The sequence below is a fragment of the Brassica rapa genome, chromosome A10 (assembly GCF_000309985.2).
Source record: "Brassica rapa cultivar Chiifu-401-42 chromosome A10, CAAS_Brap_v3.01, whole genome shotgun sequence".
NCBI classification, from domain to species: Eukaryota; Viridiplantae; Streptophyta; class Magnoliopsida; order Brassicales; family Brassicaceae; genus Brassica; species Brassica rapa.
Window position 1 is genome coordinate 16,583,968 of NC_024804.2, and position 22,821 is coordinate 16,606,788.

The window sequence follows — 22,821 nt, forward strand, 5'->3', positions numbered from 1 at the left end:
TAATGTGATTTAAGAGCCAACTTGTTTAAGCAATTAAAGCAGTTTCCTCCAATTCTTCTCAACTTGTCACGCACATCAACATATGTTCTTGAATTATTTCTCTGCTATTTTACATTTTCATCATTGCAAATTAAAATTTAAAGTATAAATTATTTCGTTTGGCATGAAATTATAATATGTCATTGTTCAAATCTGGAGACTATTCCAAACAAATAATTACGAATACGGCCCATACATTCACTGTACATGCATTTGGGCACATACATTGTAGCGTATGTGTATAATAAATTAATAAATCTGGAGTAGTACATTTACGATAATAATTGAAAGGTAGCAAAAAGATTAATACTGTATTGATCTAAATTTTAGTATATTTTATAATTGGTTGTCAACGTCATGTAGATTCAAATTTAGCAAAAAGAAAAAGACATGACTCACATTAGATGCTGTTCTACGAACCCTATTTACTAGCCTATATTTATTACACTTATCTTTATTATTAACCCTAGGGTGGGGTCAACAAACCATAGTTAAATGTTTTTTTTTGCAAAGAAAAAAAAAGCCCATAATGATTATGAATCTCAACCACACAACTTGGATTTCTCATTATCAACAGTGCTCAACATCTCATCTCTTCTTCCTCCCATGGGAGTAGATTTACACATATAGTTTTATTAAGTTCACTTTCTAGATTAATATCGGTTCAAATACTTATCTCAAACTCCCAAAAAAATTCAGATTTACATTAAGCAAACAGTTTGGTTTAGTGCACAATCTTCATTTTCTTTCCCTTCTCATCTTTTCTTCTTCAACTTTAAACACCCTAAACATCTTCAACTCATGGATGTAATAGCTACTTCAGCTACTATAGTATCCCACCTGGATTCGCAGCAACCCATGACCCAAGCTCCGACCCGGATACAGCCCGCGAAGCCTATTTCTTTCTCCAACGGGAAACATCACCACGACCACCAACATCATGCGTCTCAAGTGGTGGTTGCTGCTTATAAAGAGTGTCTCAAGAACCACGCCGCTGGAATCGGCGGTCACGCTTTAGACGGTTGCGGCGAGTTTATACCGTCGCCGACGTTTAACACCAGCGACCCGACTTCACTAACATGCGACGCCTGCGGTTGCCACCGTAACTTTCACCGCCGCGAAGACGATCTATCTGCTGTTTCAGCTGCTGTCCCGAGGATAGAGTTTCGTCCTCATAACCGTCACCAGCTTCCTCCGCCGCCGCTACCTCCGGTGGGAGTTGGCAGCCAAGACGACGATGATCCTGCTTCTCCTCCGCCGATCTCGTCTTCTTATATGCTTCTTGCACTCTCCGGAAGAGCCACGGCGGCTCCGGTGTCGAGGAAGCGTTTTAGGACGAAGTTTAGTGAGTTTCAGAAGGGGAAGATGTTCGAGTTCGCGGAGAGAGTTGGGTGGAGGATGCCGAAAGCGGATGACGTGGATGTGGTGGAGTTTTGTCGGGAGATTGGAGTTGAGAGGAGTGTTTTCAAAGTGTGGATGCATAACAACAAGACTCCAGGACGCGGCGGTGGAGCTAGAAGAGCCAACGGAGACGGAGGAGTAGGAGACGACCGTGAGAATGTTCCGACAAACGGGTCGTTTGCTTCAACGTGAAGTAAGATAATGGCAACATCGTCGTTTGTTTGGTAGCTAGTTCTTTTGGTTTCTCTTTGTTTGTTTCTGTTTTACGCTTATTTTATTTTTAGTCAACGGGTCAGATCTGTGTGTTCTGTTCACATGAAACTGTCTTGTGTTTTTTCTTAATAGTTTACTATTGTTAGAGTGGTGATATGAGAGGTGTAGCTTTCGACCGAATACGAGAAAGATAAAAGATTAACCTCTAAATTCTAAAATTTTAATAACAACATGATATCCATGAAACCAGATGTATTTATTTTAGTTTATAGATTACCTTGTGCTGTTTATAGATTATTTTGGTGTTTTTTTTCTCGTCATTTGGAAGAGAGCTGCAATTTACAACCAAAGCATACAAATCTTACAACATTTAAAACACAATCACTTGCTCCAGAAAAACTACAGCAAATAAAAAACTTACATACAGAGTTTTAAATTTTCTCATCACCACACCAGCAGCCACATCATAGTCCCCCACTATCACAGAGTGGTAACGTACCACAGCAAGATGGTCACGCCTTTAAATCCACAAACAATGTTGGGTTTGGGTTACAGACTTACAGTAGATACATCACTCTAAATCAAGCAAAAAAGCCCAATAAATATATACGAGTAAAACAGGCCCATATAGTCAGAAAAGCCCAGTAAAGACCTTAAGCTTTAGGGTTTTTAAGCACCCTTATAAAGCCGTATGTAATTTTTCACCTCCATTTCTCTCTTCGTGCCTTAGCTTCTCACACCGCCGGTTGTAATCACAGAGGAGGCGACAACATGGTGCACGTTTGCTACTACCGCAACTGTAAGCCTCCCCTTCCCTCTGTAGTTCTCATTGTTGATTCGATCATCGTACTGTGTTCTATGTTCGAACTTACTGATAGATTGTTAATTACCGTATGTTTCTGTCATTGTGTTTGCGATTAGATTAGTTAAAGAATCACAGATCCGTTTATAAAATGTATTGTGTTGTTGCTGAGAGTTTTGTTTTGTTTTTTTGGAATGTGTGTTTGTGTAATAGATGGGAAAACATTCAAGGGCCCACGTCGTCCTTTCGAGAAGGAGCGTCTCGACTCCGAGTTGAAGCTAGTTGGTGAGTACGGTCTCCGTAACAAGCGTGAGCTCTGGAGAGTGCAGTACTCTCTGAGCCGTATCCGTAACGCGGCTAGAGATCTTCTGACTCTCGACGAGAAGAATCCCAAGAGGATCTTTGAAGGGGAGGCACTCCTCCGTAAGATGAACCGTTACGGTCTTCTTGATGAGAGCCAGAACAAGCTTGATTACGTCTTGGCGTTGACCGTTGAGAATTTCCTTGAGCGTAGGCTTCAGACTATTGTGTTCAAGTCTGGTATGGCTAAGTCTATCCATCACTCCCGTGTCCTCATCAGGCAGAGGCATATCAGGTACTTGTCTTGTTCAGTTCTAAGTTTGTTACTTTTCAGTACTAGCATCGTGTCTTAATCTTGGTGGTTTTGGTTCGGTAGGGTTGGGAAGCAGTTGGTGAACATTCCTTCGTTCATGGTGAGACTTGACTCTCAGAAGCACATTGACTTTGCTCTGACCAGTCCCTTCGGTGGTGGACGTCCCGGAAGAGTGAAGAGAAGAAATGAGAAGTCTGCCTCCAAGAAAGCTTCTGGTGGTGATGCAGATGGTGATGACGAAGAGTAAATCAAACTCTCACCTGTTTTAGCTATTATGAAGCGATCTGCGTTTTGATACAATGTAGTCTTGTTCTTTTTCGGTGGATTGTTTTGTGTTTACTTTCGCTTTCTCTTAAGAATGTCGAACTTCTGCTTATTTATTTGTTACAAACGTCATCCCTTTAAAAGTTTTGTCTTATAACTAAGTCTCTTTTATGCTGGGATCCAAAATAAATCAGATAGTTCTATGATATCTTAATGGCATATCTAAGGCTGGGCAAAAAACTTAGAATCCGAAGAACCGAACATTATTAGAAAAATAGTATTAAATCGTATTGAAATTGATTAATTATTTGAATTGGTTTAAAATTTTGGTATCTAAAAAACCGAGTTCAATCGAACCAAAATATTTTGAGTATCCGAATATATATAAATAGATTTATATATCTAAATATATTAAGTATTTTTAGATTTATTATATTAAAATACATTCAAAATATATAAGATATTTTTAAATTATCTAAAATACTTGAAATATATACAAATAGTCAAAATATACTCAAAACACCAAAAAACAATTCAAATATCTATTAATTTTTAATCTAAATATTCAAATGTATATAACAATTTTTTTTTTTTTAACATTCAAATGGTTATATGAACCCAAACCAAAATCATAAAGATCTGAACTAGACCTGAACCAAAATTTAAAAATACATGAATAGAGCTGAAATTTTCTCTAAAATCTGAAACTCAAATAGATCCGAATTGAATCCGAATAGATATCCGAACGCCACCCAGCGTATCCTAAGATATATCTCTTGGGACTAAAGGCTTCCTTATTGAGCTATTTGGCCCATATCCATTGTACTATTAGAGTTGACTGGATTTGGGCTTTAAATTTTTAATTCATTTAAAGCCGAGTTTACTATTCTTAAAAATCTTAGTGATATCGCCGGCCGGTATTATATAAATACACTTGTTTAACACTGAGCATATTGTCTTAACACACGTGGTACATGCGACCCACGTGGAAACCATCTAACCATAGTAAAACAATTGTAAGTACCATTAAATTTGTTTTAATACTTCAAGATTCATGCAATGGTCGGTTATTCCGACACGTAAATGAAAATAGTGGTATCATTTAGCCTTCGATGTGAGCCAGGAGACAACCAAATCAATCCCATCTTTACACATATTAAACATTCGAGTATCGTCTCTCATTTTAATATACTTTATTACACTATACTTGAATATCTGCCGATGGACTGAGTACCTTTTTATTACCAATCATTCGACCATTATAATTTTTACTCTTATCAATATTAAGAAAACTATACGTACATCACCACAAGTTTCGAATACAACAACAAATCTTCATAAATTAATAATCCAAAAGTAAAATTCAAAATCTTCCGGTTTGATTCCATCTATGCAGGAACAAGTCTACTTAACTAGTTTTTTTCAGAAATCTATTTACAACCAAACTCAATTTAACGATATGAGATGAAAATATCTGGTATTAATAAATAAAATATCAGAACTAACCTCCATCTGTACCTTAGAGGAACATTGAGCTTAGAACATGTTGTAGTTCATTATAACAAAATCTAAAGAGATTTTTTTGGGGATGACATGGCAATAACCTTTGGAAGTTATCGAACTAGCGTTTCGGAAAATGCCGAACAAAACGGCGCCTGATTAGGTCGTTTTCAGATCCGATTTCCTCTTCTTCCACACGCCTCGTCTCAATCGGTCAAACAACACATAGAGAGATCCGGACCACCCGGTCCATACCATTTCTCTTACCGACGAGCTCATCTAATTCTCCACGTGTCAAAACTTCCACGGTGTAAATTTCTCGTGACGTCATCAATACCGACACGTCAACACTAACTGTTTTCTTTCCATCCCGTTAACAAGCTTATCTTCGGTATATAAATAGTACCAGTAAGCTCTGTTTCACATGTCTTTCACAGTTCACAATAAATTTCACATTTCGAATTTCGAATCTTTCTTCCCCAAATCTCTTCTTTTTTTTCGTTTTATATATATAGAGGATGAGTATGAGAGGAGAAGCTGAAGCTTGGCCGGAGATGGAGGCGATAGCTAGGAAGATGGTGGAGGAAGTTGACACAGAGAGCAGCGGATCGTCCGAAGCTGAGACTGAGTCTCCAAGATCCGTTGGACGCTGGACTGCTAAGGAGAGAGTGCATAGCCAGGTTTTAAAGATCAGAGAGGAGGATCTTTGCGTTCTCGAGAATCGTCGATATCTTCATCGTCCACATGGTCTCGGTTTCTTCTTGATCTCGAGGCCGAACTTGCCGTGTTCGCCTCTCAGTGGCAAAGTGAAATCCCTTAACGCGATTCATTGATATGACTCTCCCATCGATCAAAGGTTCGTCTCTATGCGTCTGATTATGTGTGTAGGTTATAAATATATTCTTTAAATCATTAATTAACTTTGGTTAATCGTTTTGGTTTTGTGCAGGTGTTCTGTCCTAATGCGTTTTCTTTTTAATTTCTCTGTTTTTTCTTTCTTGTTAGTTGTGTTACTGGAAGAACTCTTTAGAGAGAGAGCCTTTCTCTTGTCATAATGTCATGTGTATATAAACCGTGAATGTATATATGAGTTCATGAAACTTTATGCTAGACTTTTGTTTACATATTTTTCTCTATACGCCTGTAATTATCAACTATGTTCATACATATCATGTGTTATATCGGCCAAAAAGAAATGACTAAGCCCTCTGAAAATTAAGATACAAATTAGGGCCACCTACTAGAGTTTGAATTCAAAAAAATACTTTTAGTTGAAGATAAGATCGACTAATGCGAAGAAGCTATTTACTAATAATAAAAAGACTTTATACTCAAGTCATAAAATATTTATTATAGTTTTATTCTATTTCCCATTTCAATACGTTTACTTCATACATGATTCTTCAGGAAAATACACAAACAATTTTTTACAAATAATCACAATTTCATGAGAATATCTCGACTTAGTTAACCATTCTGCACTTCTTCCGAACTTCCCCGGCCCGACCGGTCAAAACCCCAATCCGACCCATCTTCACCATAGAGACACCAAAGTCCTTAAAGAAAGTAGATCCATAGCTTTTTGTTTGCTTGAGAACGTAAGACTTAGTTTCTTGGTTGTCCAAAAGAGCTGCGTCAGATTGAAAGAACCCTCTTCTTTGAGACACAAGCTTGAAGTAGCTTTCATCGAATGTTTTGAAGCTTCCTGGATCCATTTCTAGAGCCGTCGTGGTATCGGTAGGCTTGCATCTTCCTCTGAGGTTGGCTGCGTATTCCGTGTCTAGGTTCGGGTCGCTGTCTCCTTTTCCGGTGAAATTGTAGAGTCGGTTTGTGATCAGAGGACAATGTCCGTTGCCAACCGTGTGTCCACCTATCAACATGTAAATACATACATGTTCAGCATAATTTTTATTTTTTGTTATGGAATAGTTTTAACCGTAAGACTTAGTTTGGTTGTCTATCAGAACTATCTATTTTAGTCTAATAGAGTTGACCTCAACTGAACTTGGTAAATATTTTATACTGTAGCTAGTTTTTCTATTTTCAGGTCAACTCTATTATAACTTGGTTAATTGAACTTGGTAACACAATATTCTTTTTGTTTGTTCAGAAAAATGGACTGTTAATTATTTGATACGCTATTCTAACAATCTAACTTCTGATATATGTAAGAGAAAGGAACGCTCCCAAGCACTAAAATCGAGGCAACCCTCAGATCTGTATCTTCCGGCGCCGGTGACGCCTTTTCTCGCCGGCGTCGGGACTGTCCATCATCTCTCTCCCTCTGCTTCACTTTCAAGTTCTTCTTTCTTACTGTTATGATGTCCACTCTTGTATCATCTGTTCATCGTTTGGCGCCGCCACCCTCTGTGCAGATCTTCGTGGTCTCAGGGCCTTGGCTCGAGCCAACCGGAACAGTACCTTTTTCCGGGGGCTCCCGGAAAGCCCGGTCAAGTAGCACCGCGGCTCAGTCCTATACCATCTCTTTCCACTCCTGTACTATGCTCTTCAGCAGTCGCAGCCTCTGCTCATCCGCACCAGTAAACAGACTCAAGCCTGACGAAATGCTCCGACAATCCCATTCCTATTCACAGCAAAACCTCTTCCTTACCTCTGCTCCCGAGATGGCGTCCAGTGTCAGTGGGGTTCCACATTTGATCTGACGACCAGTTCAAAAAGCACGAGGTACAATGAGGTTGTGCTTTCCTCTTCACGCCCTGATCATCATTACTCCGTCAGACGTCTATCTTGACTGTTACTCCGGCGAGAGCTTCTGTACTATCAAAGGCTACATCTCTTCTCCGATCTGCCTTGCTGCGCAAACCGTTCACTCCGATGAGACCAGCTTCAGCCCCGCCGCGCTCTTCATTTCCTCCACACGTAGCCTCGGCGGCGTACAATTTGGTGACCCAAACCCTAGCAACATAACTATCTGGGCCTGGCCCATTAAGGGTTATAAAAAGGTCAGCCCACTTCTTAGAAGTCTGTCGGTTTCAAAGCCTACATTTGTGTGGGGGAGTTTGGTCATTTGGTCCAACTTGCTAATATTTTTCGGTGGGTTCACTGAAAATATTACCGAAACTGTTGATATGCATACAACGCCTTATCTCTCTTATAAGAAGAGTTTTCGAAGTTTCTATTTACCGGTGGATTCATCGGGACAATCTACACCACTTTCATCACTATCATCCTTCTCTCAGGAGATGCGAGCCGTATTACCCCATGCCTCAGTTATGAGAAATGTTTTCCCCCCAAACACTAAATGGAGGTGTGTATATTTATCTATAGCCGTTTGTTCATCTTGTGTAGCGGTCCGTTCGGGGTCTGAAGATGCAACGGATATCGTTTTGACGATATTCCGAGGTGCGGATTGGATCTTAACGTCACGATACAAAGTGACTAAATTTCAAGTCTCTAGCACTGCTGTGAGTCTTGCTCCGACGCATTCGAGCCATGCTTCGAGTTCGCTGTCATTCTATCTTAGAGGTTTCTCTACTTTTAGCTTGTATGCTTTATTACTTGTTGTTAGAGTTTGGTTAAACTCCTTCCTTATTTGTAGTTTGAATGTTTGAGTATTAATGAAAGTTGTGTTTCAAAAAAAACTTCTGATATATGTTATGAATTTATTGATTATATAACATACCTGAAAGCACAACGAGGTCTTTCTTGTCGAGGCCTTTGGAACGAAATTGGGTGATAAGGCTAGTGATATTATCAAATGGTGATGGTAAGTTCGCTCTGGCTTCATTGATGTTTGTAACCCGGCCGTCTCTTCTTCCCGTTTCAACTCCCCATGACGGTCCATTGAGCTGAAAATATATTAATGATTGGGATATTATATTAGAAATATTACTATATTACAATTTTTGGAGTATATTTATTTTGAGATCAGTCATAAATCTGCGACTAAATTTGTATCCAAACCTAATTTCTAGAGTTTAAAATTACCATGTGAACTTCGTAACAGACATATAGATTTCGTGAACCCAACCAAAAAAAAAAAAAATACTAGATAACTATATGTCACTTAATATTTAGATATAAATTGATACTAACCGCAACCACTGCGTCTCTAGCGACAAGGGCCAATACATCAGAGCAAGAAACAACGCCTGGACACTCCTTTTCTACAGCTTCCTTGACATTATCTATGATCTCAAACCCTCGAAGGCTGAGATTAGGAGGCGCATTCTTTTCGTCTTTTTTGTTCTTTAGCTCTAGCAAGACCGACCCTTCGCATCCCTAAACATGGTTCATTCATTAGGTCGACAGAATACTAAAAATATGAATTGGAAATAATGGTTGTCATCAAGAAAGAACATTACCCTAACGAAACAGTCGTGGAAGAACATTCTGAGCAAAGGAGCTCCAATTGTCCGATCCTTCTTTATCGCATCGAGGACAGACTTCTTGACAATACCCTCAGCTTTCGGGCATGTGTTGTCATAGAACCCGACTTTCAACCCTTGCGCATTGGTTTGAGCAAACAAAGAGAGCAAGAGCAGTAGTACTTGAAGAAAGATGAGACAAGAGATATTCATCTGCAAAGCAGCCATATCGTTATAAGCGTTCTATTTTGATCTATGATGGTGTTGTTACTTATACTAACATGATCTTGTTTATACTGTCATGGGAGTTGTGAATATTGTAGTTTAAATTATCAATAGATGTTACAAATGTACACTAGTTGTATGGGAACGTTTTGTAATTTTTATCAATTATTATTTGTGGAATATCATTTGTATATGGATTTTGGGTTGCTTGATGTATATTACTATTGCCAACTGAAAAAGGCGGCCAAATACAGTCTCAAACAAGAAAAAAAATAGTATAAACATAATATAACTTTGGTAATTATAGGCCATCTCGTCAATTAGGTGTTTAAAATAAATATAAATTGTTTGATAGTTAATAAGAATAGTAATTTGTCAATATTAACTAACTTGAAATTGACAAGCAAACCACAAGTTGAAAAACTATATTATGTTTAGTAAACGCAACACTAGCCGTTCCGAATTATTTATTTACACGTATACAATGGCTGGTAGGTAGGAGAATTAAAAATGAAACAAATTTTGCTTGTGAAACTGAACTTCTAAACTGACAAAGTGACAATGATACGGTAGGAGAAAATAATACAGCTTAACAACAACATTTGATATAAAAGAAAAAAAAAAACAACATTTGATATAGTTAATTAATATTCTTTTGACTATTTTACGAACGCTTTGGACTTTTGTTTAGTCACAGCAATTATTGTGTGTGTACTGGCTTGATAGTAACATTTCAACGTCCATTGCCCATTGCCCATTGGAGTGGTCATATAGGGTTAACGAAACGGGCATGAATTGTCCACTGGACTGGTCATGTAGAGGCCCATCTAAAAGAACGAAAAAAAAAAAACAAGTTGATGAGCAAGTCTCCCCAAATCTATTTGTTGATGACATGTCAATGGGAGGATACTATAAAAATACGTTTACAAGAAAATTTTTAGACGGTTTTAACTTTTAACAGCTCTGTGTGCGTCTTTCTTGTCCATTATGCGAATTGATTTGTTTAGTTTGCAGTTTACATAAATTAGTTTAGTGGTTTAAAGCAAGTTAGGCTATTCTTGTAATATTGTAATACATTTATCTCTATTTTTATCAGATGATATTGAAGTTATTGAACTCCTAATTACATCTATATATTTGTTGAATTCAGACATGCTTAATTAGCATTAGTGACAAGTACGAACTACAAATACAAATTATAGACAGAAATTGGAGACATAAATATTTCTTACTATACTATGACAGAAGTGTACGTGTCGCTGGTTACAAGAAACAAAAATTTAAATTCGAGACATCAGATTAAGAATAAAAATTTAAATAAAATAATTTTTTTTTGTGGCACATATTTGATAGACATTTAGACTACAAACAGACTAAGACAAGCATTCACAATCAATGTCTATATTTTCAAGAACACCCGTCCCTCTCCTTGATGATTTTGCCTATATCATATCTATCAAAAGTTTAAGACGAAAAGATATAGGTGTAATTAAGATAATAAGATTCATAAGTCAATTTCTATTTGACCTGCCAAATTAGTCCTCAAATCTTGAGAGAAGCTAATCATGATTTATTAATTGATCGAACAAGATCCTTCTTCTATGTTCTGACCATTCACAGCTTGCCATGTCAGTATCCAAAAGTTTGGATAATTTTTATGTAATGCCTGAAGACCTAGATAGAACTAGCAGAAGTTTGAATAACTTTCCAGTGCCATGTGCCTTAGAACATGAGTAGTGTCTTAAGAAATGTCACCAAACATTATTAAACTTTAGCTAGTTTGTTTTTTTTTCTTTTCACATTTCATAGGTTATAATCTTCATAATCAGGGCACATATATGTATGCATTACTAGCATAGTTCATACTAGAGATGCCCTGATCATGAAAATTATATTTTGGAATTTTCATAATGTTTTTCCTTTGTCTTGCAAAACTTGTTTGGATGATATAATATGTCTCAAAGCGCAAGTTATATTAACACTTGTTTTCAATTTATCTAAACTTTAATACAATGCTAATTGTATGAATGTTTCGTTTAAAATAGGCGACAAGCGAATTCACCATATGTTTATATGATATTTTAAATCTAACACGTTTTTATATATGACATTTTTAGAAATCATATATAAGCTATATATATTTTAAAGTTTCTTTTGTTTTGTTTTTGGTTAGTTTCAAAATAAAGAAACCCCTGAAATTTTTGATTCTGGAAGTTGTAGATATTTGGTAAGAGTCATGACTAGTGAGACGCAATATGCTGTATACATGTTTACCTAACCTACCCGTAAAGATTCGGTATTAGTTAATAACATGTTTTGTAATCTATTATGTTAAATTTGAAGCACAACAAACTTAAACAAACGGCTTAAGTTGAAGCGGACCCAGGTGAGAAAAAGAGATATGATAGTGCTACACCTTCATTTCTTTAATAAAATCAACTTAAAATTTATTTATATACCCCCAATATATATAAGTTATAATATGTGTCTCATACTAAAGTTTTCGGTCTTCCAAAAAGGCGTAGAGATTTTGAAATTGTTATCTCGTAACTGTAAAAAAAATTGATATACAAAATAGTGTCATGTGGGAGGAGGGGCGTGAAGGGTGGATATGCTCCTGATTAGAGGGGGAGAAACGAGTGTCATGTCATCACATGGGAGCTTAAAAGTTGTTTTGTTTACAACAAAACTAATTTCAAAATATTAAAACATAAATAGTCCCACCTTTGATAAAAAAGAAGAAGAAATAGTCCCACTTTTGTATGCTCATCAGCAAACATTTTTCTTTAATGTCCAATTCATCACACCATCTCCTTGTTTTCTAAATATGTATCATGCATCTATTCATCATAATGATCTTTCATTCATGTTAAATTAGATGGACTTCTAGTATAAACCGACCAATTGGATTGGCTAATTTCTCTTATATATTATATAAGACATCTTCTAATTTTTGATTTAAAATATTTTATATCATAATTTTTTTATATTATATACGTACTTTTGAGATGATGGGCATTTGAACATCAACCTCATAAATAGGTAACTAGTGTATGTCCAAACCATATACCCAAAACCCAAATCGTAGACCCTAAACTCAAATCATATACTCTAAACCCAAATCTTAGACCTTAAACCCAAAACATATATCCTAAACTCAAATCCTAGACGTTAAACCCAAACCGTAAACCCTAAATCCAAACCTTATAGCGTCTAGAATTAGGGTTTGGGTTTAAGGTTTAGGATTTACGGTTTGGGTTTAGAATCTAGGATTTGGGTTTAGGATATACGGTTTGGGTTTAGAGTTTACGATTTAGGTTTATGGTCTAGGATTTGGATTTAAGGTATACGGTTTGGGTTTAAGATTTAGGATTTGAGTTTAGGATATATGTTTTGAATTTAGGGTCTAGAGTTTAAGATTTAGAATTTACCAGGCGGCGTTATCTTCACTAAAATTGACGTCATTTTTTTTTCAGCTATTTTTTTTATTTAATATTTTTATTTAATAATCTATATCTATAACTGATACACAAGATCTTCTTGGTTTTCTGTATATGGATTGAACATGGAATTTATTCTCTCACCATGTCTTATGAAAAGCTACTCTCTCAGACTTTTTTTTACATAACAAATTTTAGGGGTACCGACATTTATTTTTTATTTTATTAAAATAGTTTACCAAATATATATATATATATATGTTTTTTGAAAAAGTTTATCAAATATATTTTACTTATATATTTTCAATAATTAATAATTAATGATAATTATATCTATTTGGTTTAATCTATTTTGCTTCATACTTGTGTCATGATATTTTATATTTTAAATTTACTTATTATTGTAATTTCTTTGTATTTGATGATATTGTTTGTCTATATTTTTATCAAATATTTTATTGGTTAAAATTATATTTTTTACATTTATATTAATTTATCACTTACAACTTTACATCTATATATATATATTTCAGTTAACATATATATGATTGACGATGTTCACAATCACTTATATAGTTTTATAATAAATTTTTGCCTCATCTCTAAAATATTAAAATTTGGATATATTTTTTATTGGTATAGTAATTATATTTTCAGAAACAGTTAATAGTAAAAATTTAATATGTTTGCCTTGAACCCCTGAAATGCTATTGTTTTCCTCTTTGTGGCACTTAACACTAGTATAATATTATAAATTCAAGTGATGATATTTTAATGTTCTTTGTTTTTTTTTTTTGTCAAACTAGTAGTTTCTCATTAAAATATTTTAATGTTCTTTGTTTTATTGACTGAAATTATAAATCGATTCCACAATATTTGTCTTTCTATACTTTCTAACTCCATTTGTTTTTCTATGCTTTATAACATATTTCAGATGACAATTTACCAATTAGCTCTATATATAATGATCTCGTGGTAGTTATCACATATACACATCACAATCTAATAAATTGTAAATCACGTGACTGACTCCAATTCTAAACCACTGCTCTCTCTCTTATGCACTTGTCTTCGTCATACCAACGTCCCAATTTAAATTTATTGTATTACTCTCTATTCATCTCCCCCTCTCTCTCTCTCTGTACAAGTGGTCCTAGCCCTCTATATAACACCGTTTTTTCTCCTCCTTTCTTCTCCCTTTCTCTTAACAAACACAAACAATTATACTTCTTCTCTAACCCACAACGATCAAGAAAAGAGAGTGTTCTAGGATTCACATATATTCCAAATCTCTGCAAGAAGTTTAAACGAAAATGTCATCTAGCAGGAGGTCGAGACAAGCAAGCTCATCATCGAGGATTAGCGATGATCAGATCACTGATCTTATCTCAAAGCTCCGACAATCTATTCCAGAGATTCGCCAGAACCGTCGTTCCAGCACGGTAATTAAAACATTGTTAGAAGTTACTATATACTCTATCTTCTATACATGTACATATATAAGTTTCAGTTTTATGATATGATATTTAATTTACTTAGGGTTACGTACTATGTTCAATAGACACTCACATTTACAACATGTTGGAACAGTTCCCTAGCTACAGTCATAATATAGTAATTCATGTGGGAGATTGCATTTGAAGTCTCTAAAAGACTTTTGACCATTAACCGGACTTTGAGGAAAGGGGAACATATTTCCCCTAACTTCAGCATTAAGCTAATTCTAATTAATTTTACCTATATTTTTGATTATATGCATTGAATGTGAGACGACTATATCGGTTCACGGACTATCAATTCAATACATGTATGTACAGCCCCGACTTGTTCTTTTCGAATTATATATTTGGTTAACTTGGTTTCTATAAAAACAAGAGAAGGACGAACTTGAGAAAAATAAGAAAGAGGCCTGTTTCTATAAATGGAAGCATCTTTTTCGTTTAGTACATGTCAGTACTTTGATTTTTCTCTCAAGGCTAAACAATGTGTTAGTTTCTGTTTTAATTTTATAAGTTATGAGCATTCATCTTAAACTTATTTTTATGACAATGCATGATATTGTAGTATGCATAGCAATAATCATCTATTTCATACTACATCATCAAGTCGTTCAAAAAAAAAAAATCATACTACATCATTAATTATGACACATCATTACTCCATGCTAAGACTTGCTTTGAATATATAATCAGATTTCTGACTATAAAATGTACATTCTTTAAAATATACAGGTATCAGCATCGAAGGTGTTACAAGAGACTTGCAATTACATAAGAAACTTGAACAAAGAAGCCGATGATCTCAGTGATCGTCTGTCTCAGCTTCTGGAAACCATTGATCCTAATAGCCCACAAGCAGCCATTATTAGGAGCTTGATTAATGAATAACTACGACATACGCCTGATTAGTTGTGCTTTATATATCATTTTATAATCTCGTTGTGAGGGTTATCCATCGGGGTCTCTTCTTATTATCTATTATATGTTTCTTATATTACAAGTCAACGTAGCCAGGGTTTATATTTGACCCTCTTTTGGTTTAACATCACGCATGCAACTATTACGCTTTAATTATAATAAATCACATTTTAATTTATTAGTTTAATTTTATATTACAGCTTACTTCGTATAATTTGATATTACATGTATCATGTACGTGTGTTCGTTCGTATCACCTTGTTAGACAAATGAAATGGGAGATCGTCACTACCAAAAGATCAAACTAAACTTCAAAACATGCGTCGAATGATTCGAACCCTAAGTACCTTCATAACAAGACTCTTACAGAGAAATCTGAACCATTAAACCACTATAAATTCGTTAATATATATACACAGTATTTTCGACTTAAACCGTAAATAACAACATGAACAGAAAACAATCGGCCGAATGGCAGTTTTGTCGGTCAAAAAGTTATCAGATGTTGTATAGGTAGATTTCTTTTTCTTTTTGCGGTTCTCATTTAATTTGTAAACAATCTACAGTCAAGATGTGCGAGCTCCTCGACCAAAAGTGAGATGTGCGAGCTCTTTGGTCGAAATATCAAGTGGCAGGATCACAAGAATCTTGCTTATTAATGCTGCAATAAGGACATAATAAAGTAAGGGTATGACTGGTTTTCCCGCTACCAACCGCAAACGTAGCTTTTGCGGTTAGTAGCGGTTGCTGGCGTTTTGCAACAATCGCTCAAACCGCTCTAAACCGTTCCAAATCGCTCCAAATCGCTCTGAACCTCATAAATTCAAAAGCTGGTTCCAGCTAGCGTTTGCGGTTGCGGGCGTTTGCGGGAGAATAAAATTTTTTTTTTTTCCAAAACAATATAAATACAAAAATAAAAAAATTCAATAAAAAAATTAAAGTGAAATTATAAAAATGCTAAAATATATCAATTAAATTTTAATTAATATTATAAAACTTTAAAATAAAAATATTTTCTATATTTTTAAAAAAATTAAACTATAACTTTCTAAATATAAATTTTATATTTATTATAATATTATTATTTTTGATATTTTTATAATTGTATAAAATGTAAATATTATTAATTTATTATTTAACAGCTGCTGCATTTGGTAGTTAACCAGTCATAAGTATCCCGCAAACGCACAAATTTCTAACCGCAGAACCAGTCGTACAAATCTCTTAAAACCGTTAGAAACCGCAACCACCCGCATCCGCAAACTCCCGCAACCGCAATCGCAACCGCTGCGGTTAAACCAGTCAGGCCCTAACAAGACATGAATGTAAGTGTGACTGTAACACGATCTTCTTTCATAAGTAACCAATTTTTACAGAATGTGTGGACTTCCATCTGGCCGCTGATACTCTACAATTTCTGTATACATTTTATTTTATTATCAAGTCACTAAAAAAAATATACGGGATGTAACGTCAAAGCAGTTGCCGTAAAATATTCATAAACCAACTATTTTTAGGTTTTTGTTCTAATAACGGTAAAGTGGTTAAATCAGTTGAGTGTGGATATGATTCTGTAGTTTAACAACTAACGAGAAACTTCACCAAGAAAATATAGGAAATGGAGACCTACTGACATGAACCTTTGACTTTCTAGGTTAGTTAAAATATTTGATAAAGATTAACTACAGTAGAATTTTGTTTGATTATTTCGAAGGACATAAAGTTTTAAATTTGGACCTAATGTTTTCCAACGGGTAATCAAAGTAACTATACCTGAAATGATTTATCTACTGTTCACACCGACTAATATCGATTGCTCTTTATTTTATTGATCATGGAAAAGGCTTTGAAAATTACTGATATTCGAACAAAATTATAAATTCGTACAGTAAAGTTGTTGTGCGTGGGGATGGAATCCTATATGGTCCCTTTCAACTGAAACCTACATTAAATTTTATACCTATATTTAGGTGTTTATATATACATGAATATTATATAAAAAATATTACATATATATACATGAACTGTATCATTTATTTGGGTCAAAGTTTTATATGAATTATATCATATTGTATCCTTCTCTGTTATTATAATGAAATTTCAGTGTGAATTTTTTTATACAAAATTTATGTTTATGTTTAGCTCGTTTTTATGCGTACAATACTAAAACAAAGAGAACTTCTAACTGTTATTAATGGTGAACCGTATAAATATAATTATGCCTTACTAATATCGTAAAATAAAATTAATAATTTTCCAATGTATACGGTTTAACTTTGATAAATGTCCGCATGAAGAAAAAATGTGTATAGTTAAAAGCAGTAAGTCATATTCCCTATATATTAATAGAGAAACATTTAAAAATTTATAATATGTAGTTTTTACTAATTAAAAAAGTATTATGTTGAGTTTATCATGTAATTAGAATACTATTTTTTTGTTTATGTGGCGGCTTGAGAATCAATTGAGAATTTGTTAGTCCAAAATTAAATTGCTAAAAAATGTTATATTATATAGTATGTCAATTATGGACCCTTCATTTATCAAATGGAAACTATTATATATTTTTTCTTAAATAAAATATATGGAATTATCTAATGTGATTAAGATATATATGACAATTAATGATTGTAAATAAAAAAGTTTTGCTAACAATCTGCATATTTTCTATCATTTTTAAATTATTTATTATTAAAATAAATTACACAATAACATTAATCATTTAATAAAAATTTAGATTTTTTTTGTATATGTTGTATTTTGAATTTTCCAAAACTAGAATAAATTACTAAAACTATGAAAAGTTTCACATAAACGTTTTGTGGATCAAGATTTAAATTTTTTTCTATAATAAGATACAATGATTATAAAATCATATGAATAAAATCATATGATTAAATAATTTTATTTTAATAGGTGTAAAACCTCTATAAATTAAAATGTTGAGACATTAAAATTTTATTAATTTAAACAGATAATAATTTACAAAAATTTCCTTATTTATATATTTTTATTTTAAGATATATTTATTCTAAGATAAATATATATTTGTTTTAGTGTATAGACATTAATTCTTTTTTTTTAATTTGACATTTATATTAATTTTATTATATTATTTGGTGTATATAATATATATTGCTTAGAACTTAAATGTGGTTTTAGATATAATATTACTAAATATCATCAAAAATATATTAAGTGTTAAAAAATATAAAGATAATTCCATTGTGAATATAAAATAATAATAGATTAATAAGTTTTTACTTATATAAAATTTGTATACATATAATTATTAATTCATAATTTGAATGGGACCATATATTTACATGAAATTTTCTAAAAAATTATTATCTTACTATTTGATTAATTTGTGTCAAATTTTGAACCAATCCAAGTTAGGGTCAACAAAATTTCTTAATTTATAGAGATTATTAATTTATTGAGTATTAATTTATAGAGGTTCTACTGTATATATCACATGAAAATACATACTTATATTTTAATATATGCATTGAACATATATTGAAAAGTTAATATTTTAATTTTGAAATCTTCATTGTTTTTTTTAAATGATTATAAATTATTGAAATCACTAAACATTTCACATTTAAAAAAAAAATCGTTGGGGTAAAATTTTGTTACACAAATATGTAAATAATCCTAAAATCATATGAGTAGAAACCTCATTTAATAAATATCCATATTAAAAGTATACTATATGTTTATTTCATTTAAAATTAATTATATATCATATACCACAAATAAGATTGATTATTTTTATTTATTTATCTTAAAATGTTTGCTAATAAACAAGAGCGGTCGTTTGATTTATATGCGTACGTCAATTTATTACATAATAGTAACTGATTTTTTAGTTATTTAATATATAATTACTATTTTATTATTTCATAATATGTAGAAAAACATAAAATAAGTAATAAATTATAAAATATTATTCTGCATAAAACGCAGATCTAAACTTAAGTATGTATCTTTTTAATAATTTTAAATCTTAAATATTTTCTAAATTTTAGGCCAAAACAAAATAAGGAAATAAGAACAAAGTAAAAAATTAATATTTATATCGAGCAATAACCAAAATAGAAAAAACGACACAAAAATAAGAAAAATATTGAAGATAGATAGGATTGACATGTGAACGTAAATTTCTCATAACCATAATTAATTTTTAAATTGTTAAATCATGATATAAAACCGAGCTGACATAGTTTTATTGTAACCAAATAGTAGGCATGAGCTTCTTCGGCCTAAATGTTAGGTTCTTATTCAATAAGTGATTTTTTACCTAAAAGATTTATAAAAATGGAATCAGCTTATTAGTAAACAAATTATGTAATTGACAAAAAAAAAATTTAAGGGCCAAAAACATTAATTCTATTAAAAACATAAATTTTATTTTTCCATACGATGTTTTTTAAATAATTTTCATATACATTTTTCCGTAGGTTTTATCCTAGTGTTTATTAAATAAAGTAAACTGCCTAATACTAATTGTGTGGTGCATGCACAATCAATATGCTCCAAAAAAAATCAAAAAGATGTTGGAATATTTGTTCAGACTTCAGAGTATCCGATTTAAACGATAAATAATCTATTCTATTAAAAGAAAAGTCATGATTTTATTCATGTGTGATATTTTAAAATGGACTGTTCTCTAAAAAATTAACTAAATAAGTGTATAACAATTTTATTTTAGAAAGTTGAGCCTTTAATTGTATGTTTACATCACGTGCCCCATTATATCTAAACGATTGCATAACAATTGTTTTGCAAGGTGGTTATACTAACCGTATTTTATACAAACAGTTAGGACAAATTTTCATATGATATATTTAAAGTGGTTATTCTATTTAATCTTTTGTTGTTAAAGCAAAACCATTATTTTTTCCTCAATGCATACAACTCATTGTGAATATATAATATGTATTTTATAATTATTTTGACATACATGTTTGTCAATATATTTTCTTATATTTTACATTAAAGTTTAATGTATTTTATAAATAACAGTGGGTTAAACTAAAGAAAAATAATCAAAAAACTTTAACAGAAACAAAAATAATGCGAAAAAGGCGACGCTAAAGGCGATTTGGGTTTTAGGGTTACGGCGGTTCCTTTTCCGACAATTTCTCGGCCTCTGTTCCCCTAAATCCGTTTTTCTCGGTGATGGAATGACGTGGTGTCCCCATTCCCTCCATTCCCTGACAGTTATCCCCATGATTGGAAACTACGATCGTGATGAATTAAGTTCTCAACTTCTCCGAAGTTTGATCTATATAAACCCTGGAGTATGGAGTTCTGTTCTATCACATCTACAATCATTCTCATTTCCATTGATAAACCCTTTCCATTTACGCTTCATCATCATGGGCGAAAATTTGCGAAGAGGGATACAGAACATTACACTTGGTGCTGACGATCCGCCGGTGGCTTTACCAACCTATGTTATTAATGAAGCGGTGGCTGAGAACAGATTTGTTCTTATTGGAAGACCGGTGATGCCTAGGAGACAAAACATAAGGGCGATCATTGCAACTCTACCGAGAAGTTGGGGTTATGAAGGAATCCAAGGGCGACTTGTGGAAGGCAGACGTTTTCAGTTTGTATTCCCTTCTGAAGAGTCATTAGAAATGGTGATTCGCAGGGGTCCGTGGGCTTTTGCAGACCGTATGCTAATTATGGAGAGGTGGACTCCGGATTTCAATCCTCTGATGCTCAACTTCATTCCTTTTTGGATCCAGATCCGAGGAATCCCATTCCAGTACATGAGCCAAGATGTGGTCATTCACATAGGGCGGGCGCTTGGTATGTATATGGAAGTGGATTACAATGCTGAGGTAACGGCCAGGAGAGAGTATGCTCGTGTCCGTATTAATTGGAACGTTGATGAACCTTTGCGCTTCCAGAAGCAGTTTCAATTCCTTCCAGGGATCAACACCTTATTGAGAATCAACTATGAGAGACTTCGTGGTTTCTGTGAGGTCTGTGGAATGCTGACTCACGACTCTGGGGCTTGTTTAATTCAGAATGGAGGGCAAGACAATGCTGATGAAGATGACGACAATGGGAGTGATGATGATAATGCGGGTGATGGTATGGCAAATGAGCCTGGTTTGATTATTGAAGAAGTTGTGGAAGCCGAAGAACAAGCCGCTGCTGCAAGAGTTCCAGATGAGGTTCTACAGGAAGAGTATGAACGGGGAATTGCTGCTATAGAAGAGGAGGCTGATGAGGAAGCACTATGGAATGGAGAGACACGGCCAACGCTACCCTCTGAGGATATCATTATGGGGGAAATGTATTCTCCATTCACGCTAACTGGAGAGCGCTGTGATGGCTTGGAAGGGCTGAAAAGAAAGGCTTGGATGGAATCAGCTGCTGGTAACGTGGATAAATTTAACAGTTATGAGCAAGGAGAAACTAGCGAGAAGAGGTACACTAGAAGAAAGAAGATGGCTGTTTCGATCAATGTAGTTCCTGAAGAAACCCGGAACAATGAAGATTCATCTGCTAACACCAATGTGGGAGGCGCGGTGGGCCCTAAACCACCACAGCCGCCATGAGGACACTCCGCTGGAACTGTCGAGGTTTAGGCATTGACTCGACAGTTCGACGCCTTAAGGAGATCAACCGCATGTATCTCCCGGACATCATATGCTTATCGGAAACAAAGCAGCAAAGTGATTATGTTAGAGATGTTGGGTCTCAGTTAGGATTTCTTTCTTATGAAATTGTTCCTCCAGTAGGTGTAGGTGGAGGTTTAGTAGTTTATTGGAAGCAGAATCTTCAGTTATCTATTCTCAGTCAGTCTGTAAATTTGGTCGATTGTCAAGTTGTTTGCAATGAAGTTCCTTTCTACTTTTCCTTTGTATATGGTCACCCGAATCCAGCATTGAGACATCATACTTGGGAGAAATTGACAAGATTAGGAATCTCACGAAGGAATCAACCTTGGTTTGCCTTAGGTGATTTCAATGAGATAAGAGGAAATCATGAGAAGATTGGTGGACGCTTAAGATCAGCAGCGACGTTTCAGAACTTTAACCAAATGATGCGCGACTGTGATTTTACTGATCTTCATACAAATGGTAATAGATTCTCATGGGTGGGACAGCGTGGAACTCATGTGGTGCAATGCTGTTTAGACCGTACAATGGCGAATACTAAGTGGCTAGAGGCTTTTCCCGCTTCCCATACAGATTTTCTTGAGATAGGAGAATCAGATCATCGGCCTCTGATTACTTTTATAGCAATGGAACAGGAAATACTAAGAAGATGGTTTCGTTTTGATAGTAGGATGATATCAAAGGATGGATTTGAAGATTCAGTGAAACGAGGTTGGAATGGTACAGGTCAAGGGCAACTGATTAGAATTCCTTTGGCACAACGTCTCAGTCGGTGTAGACAAAATATATCTCAATGGAAGAGACATAATAAGAGCAATGCAGCTGAAAGAATTCTAGTTTTGAGGAATAAATTAGATAAAGCAACAGTATCTAATATGATAAGTCTACAAGAGAAGACAAAGATCAGAGAAGAATTAAATCAAGCGTACTTA

The 22,821-nt window shown here is 34.1% G+C and overlaps 6 protein-coding genes across 6 annotated transcripts; 5 read left to right on the forward strand and 1 right to left on the reverse strand.

Annotated features, from left to right (window-relative positions):
• The first annotated feature begins 121 nt into the window (after nucleotides 1-121).
• Nucleotides 122-1,883, forward strand: LOC103846431 (zinc-finger homeodomain protein 8). Its single transcript, XM_009123350.3, has one exon. The coding sequence runs from the start codon at nucleotides 841-843 to the stop codon at nucleotides 1,630-1,632; it is 792 nt and encodes a 263-aa protein (XP_009121598.1). The 5' UTR covers nucleotides 122-840; the 3' UTR covers nucleotides 1,633-1,883.
• A 354-nt stretch (nucleotides 1,884-2,237) lies between these two features.
• Nucleotides 2,238-3,503, forward strand: LOC103846432 (40S ribosomal protein S9-1). Its single transcript, XM_009123351.3, has 3 exons — nucleotides 2,238-2,452; nucleotides 2,669-3,050; nucleotides 3,132-3,503. The coding sequence occupies exons 1-3, from the start codon at nucleotides 2,425-2,427 to the stop codon at nucleotides 3,313-3,315; spliced, it is 594 nt and encodes a 197-aa protein (XP_009121599.1). The 5' UTR covers nucleotides 2,238-2,424; the 3' UTR covers nucleotides 3,316-3,503.
• A 419-nt stretch (nucleotides 3,504-3,922) lies between these two features.
• LOC103846433 lies at nucleotides 3,923-5,986 on the forward strand. The gene is made up of 2 exons (XM_009123353.3): nucleotides 3,923-5,688; nucleotides 5,782-5,986. Exon 1 carries the CDS (start codon nucleotides 5,351-5,353, stop codon nucleotides 5,663-5,665), a length of 315 nt encoding a protein of 104 aa, XP_009121601.1. The 5' UTR covers nucleotides 3,923-5,350; the 3' UTR covers nucleotides 5,666-5,688; nucleotides 5,782-5,986.
• Nucleotides 5,987-6,168: 182 nt separating this feature from the next.
• On the reverse strand, nucleotides 6,169-10,358 carry LOC103846434 (peroxidase 56). The gene is made up of 4 exons (XM_009123354.3): nucleotides 9,158-10,358; nucleotides 8,889-9,074; nucleotides 8,476-8,641; nucleotides 6,169-6,702 (listed from the first exon to the last, which is right to left on the reverse strand). Exons 1-4 carry the CDS (start codon nucleotides 9,386-9,388, stop codon nucleotides 6,296-6,298), a joined length of 990 nt encoding a protein of 329 aa, XP_009121602.1. The 5' UTR covers nucleotides 9,389-10,358; the 3' UTR covers nucleotides 6,169-6,295.
• A 3,486-nt stretch (nucleotides 10,359-13,844) lies between these two features.
• LOC103846435 (transcription factor PRE2) lies at nucleotides 13,845-15,434 on the forward strand. The gene is made up of 2 exons (XM_009123355.3): nucleotides 13,845-14,267; nucleotides 15,057-15,434. Exons 1-2 carry the CDS (start codon nucleotides 14,139-14,141, stop codon nucleotides 15,210-15,212), a joined length of 285 nt encoding a protein of 94 aa, XP_009121603.1. The 5' UTR covers nucleotides 13,845-14,138; the 3' UTR covers nucleotides 15,213-15,434.
• A 5,071-nt stretch (nucleotides 15,435-20,505) lies between these two features.
• LOC103847533 lies at nucleotides 20,506-22,070 on the forward strand. The gene has a single exon (XM_009124627.2). It carries the CDS (start codon nucleotides 20,630-20,632, stop codon nucleotides 21,824-21,826), a length of 1,197 nt encoding a protein of 398 aa, XP_009122875.1. The 5' UTR covers nucleotides 20,506-20,629; the 3' UTR covers nucleotides 21,827-22,070.
• Nucleotides 22,071-22,821: the final 751 nt, after the last annotated feature.

Coding starts and splice junctions, on each gene's coding strand:
- LOC103846431 (XM_009123350.3), top strand. CDS start 841: ATGGATGTAATAGCTACTTCAGCTACTATAGTATCCCACCTGGATTCG.
- LOC103846433 (XM_009123353.3), top strand. CDS start 5,351: ATGAGTATGAGAGGAGAAGCTGAAGCTTGGCCGGAGATGGAGGCGATA.
- LOC103847533 (XM_009124627.2), top strand. CDS start 20,630: ATGGGCGAAAATTTGCGAAGAGGGATACAGAACATTACACTTGGTGCT.
- LOC103846435 (XM_009123355.3), top strand. CDS start 14,139: ATGTCATCTAGCAGGAGGTCGAGACAAGCAAGCTCATCATCGAGGATT. Junction 14,268..15,056: donor AGAACCGTCGTTCCAGCACG/GTAATTAAAACA, acceptor TAAAATATACAG/GTATCAGCATCGAAGGTGTT.
- LOC103846432 (XM_009123351.3), top strand. CDS start 2,425: ATGGTGCACGTTTGCTACTACCGCAACT. Junction 2,453..2,668: donor CGTTTGCTACTACCGCAACT/GTAAGCCTCCCC, acceptor TTTGTGTAATAG/ATGGGAAAACATTCAAGGGC. Junction 3,051..3,131: donor ATCAGGCAGAGGCATATCAG/GTACTTGTCTTG, acceptor TTGGTTCGGTAG/GGTTGGGAAGCAGTTGGTGA.
- LOC103846434 (XM_009123354.3), bottom strand. CDS start 9,388: ATGGCTGCTTTGCAGATGAATATCTCTTGTCTCATCTTTCTTCAAGTA. Junction 9,075..9,157: donor TCCACGACTGTTTCGTTAGG/GTAATGTTCTTT, acceptor AACCATGTTTAG/GGATGCGAAGGGTCGGTCTT. Junction 6,703..8,475: donor AGACCTCGTTGTGCTTTCAG/GTATGTTATATA, acceptor ACATGTTGATAG/GTGGACACACGGTTGGCAAC.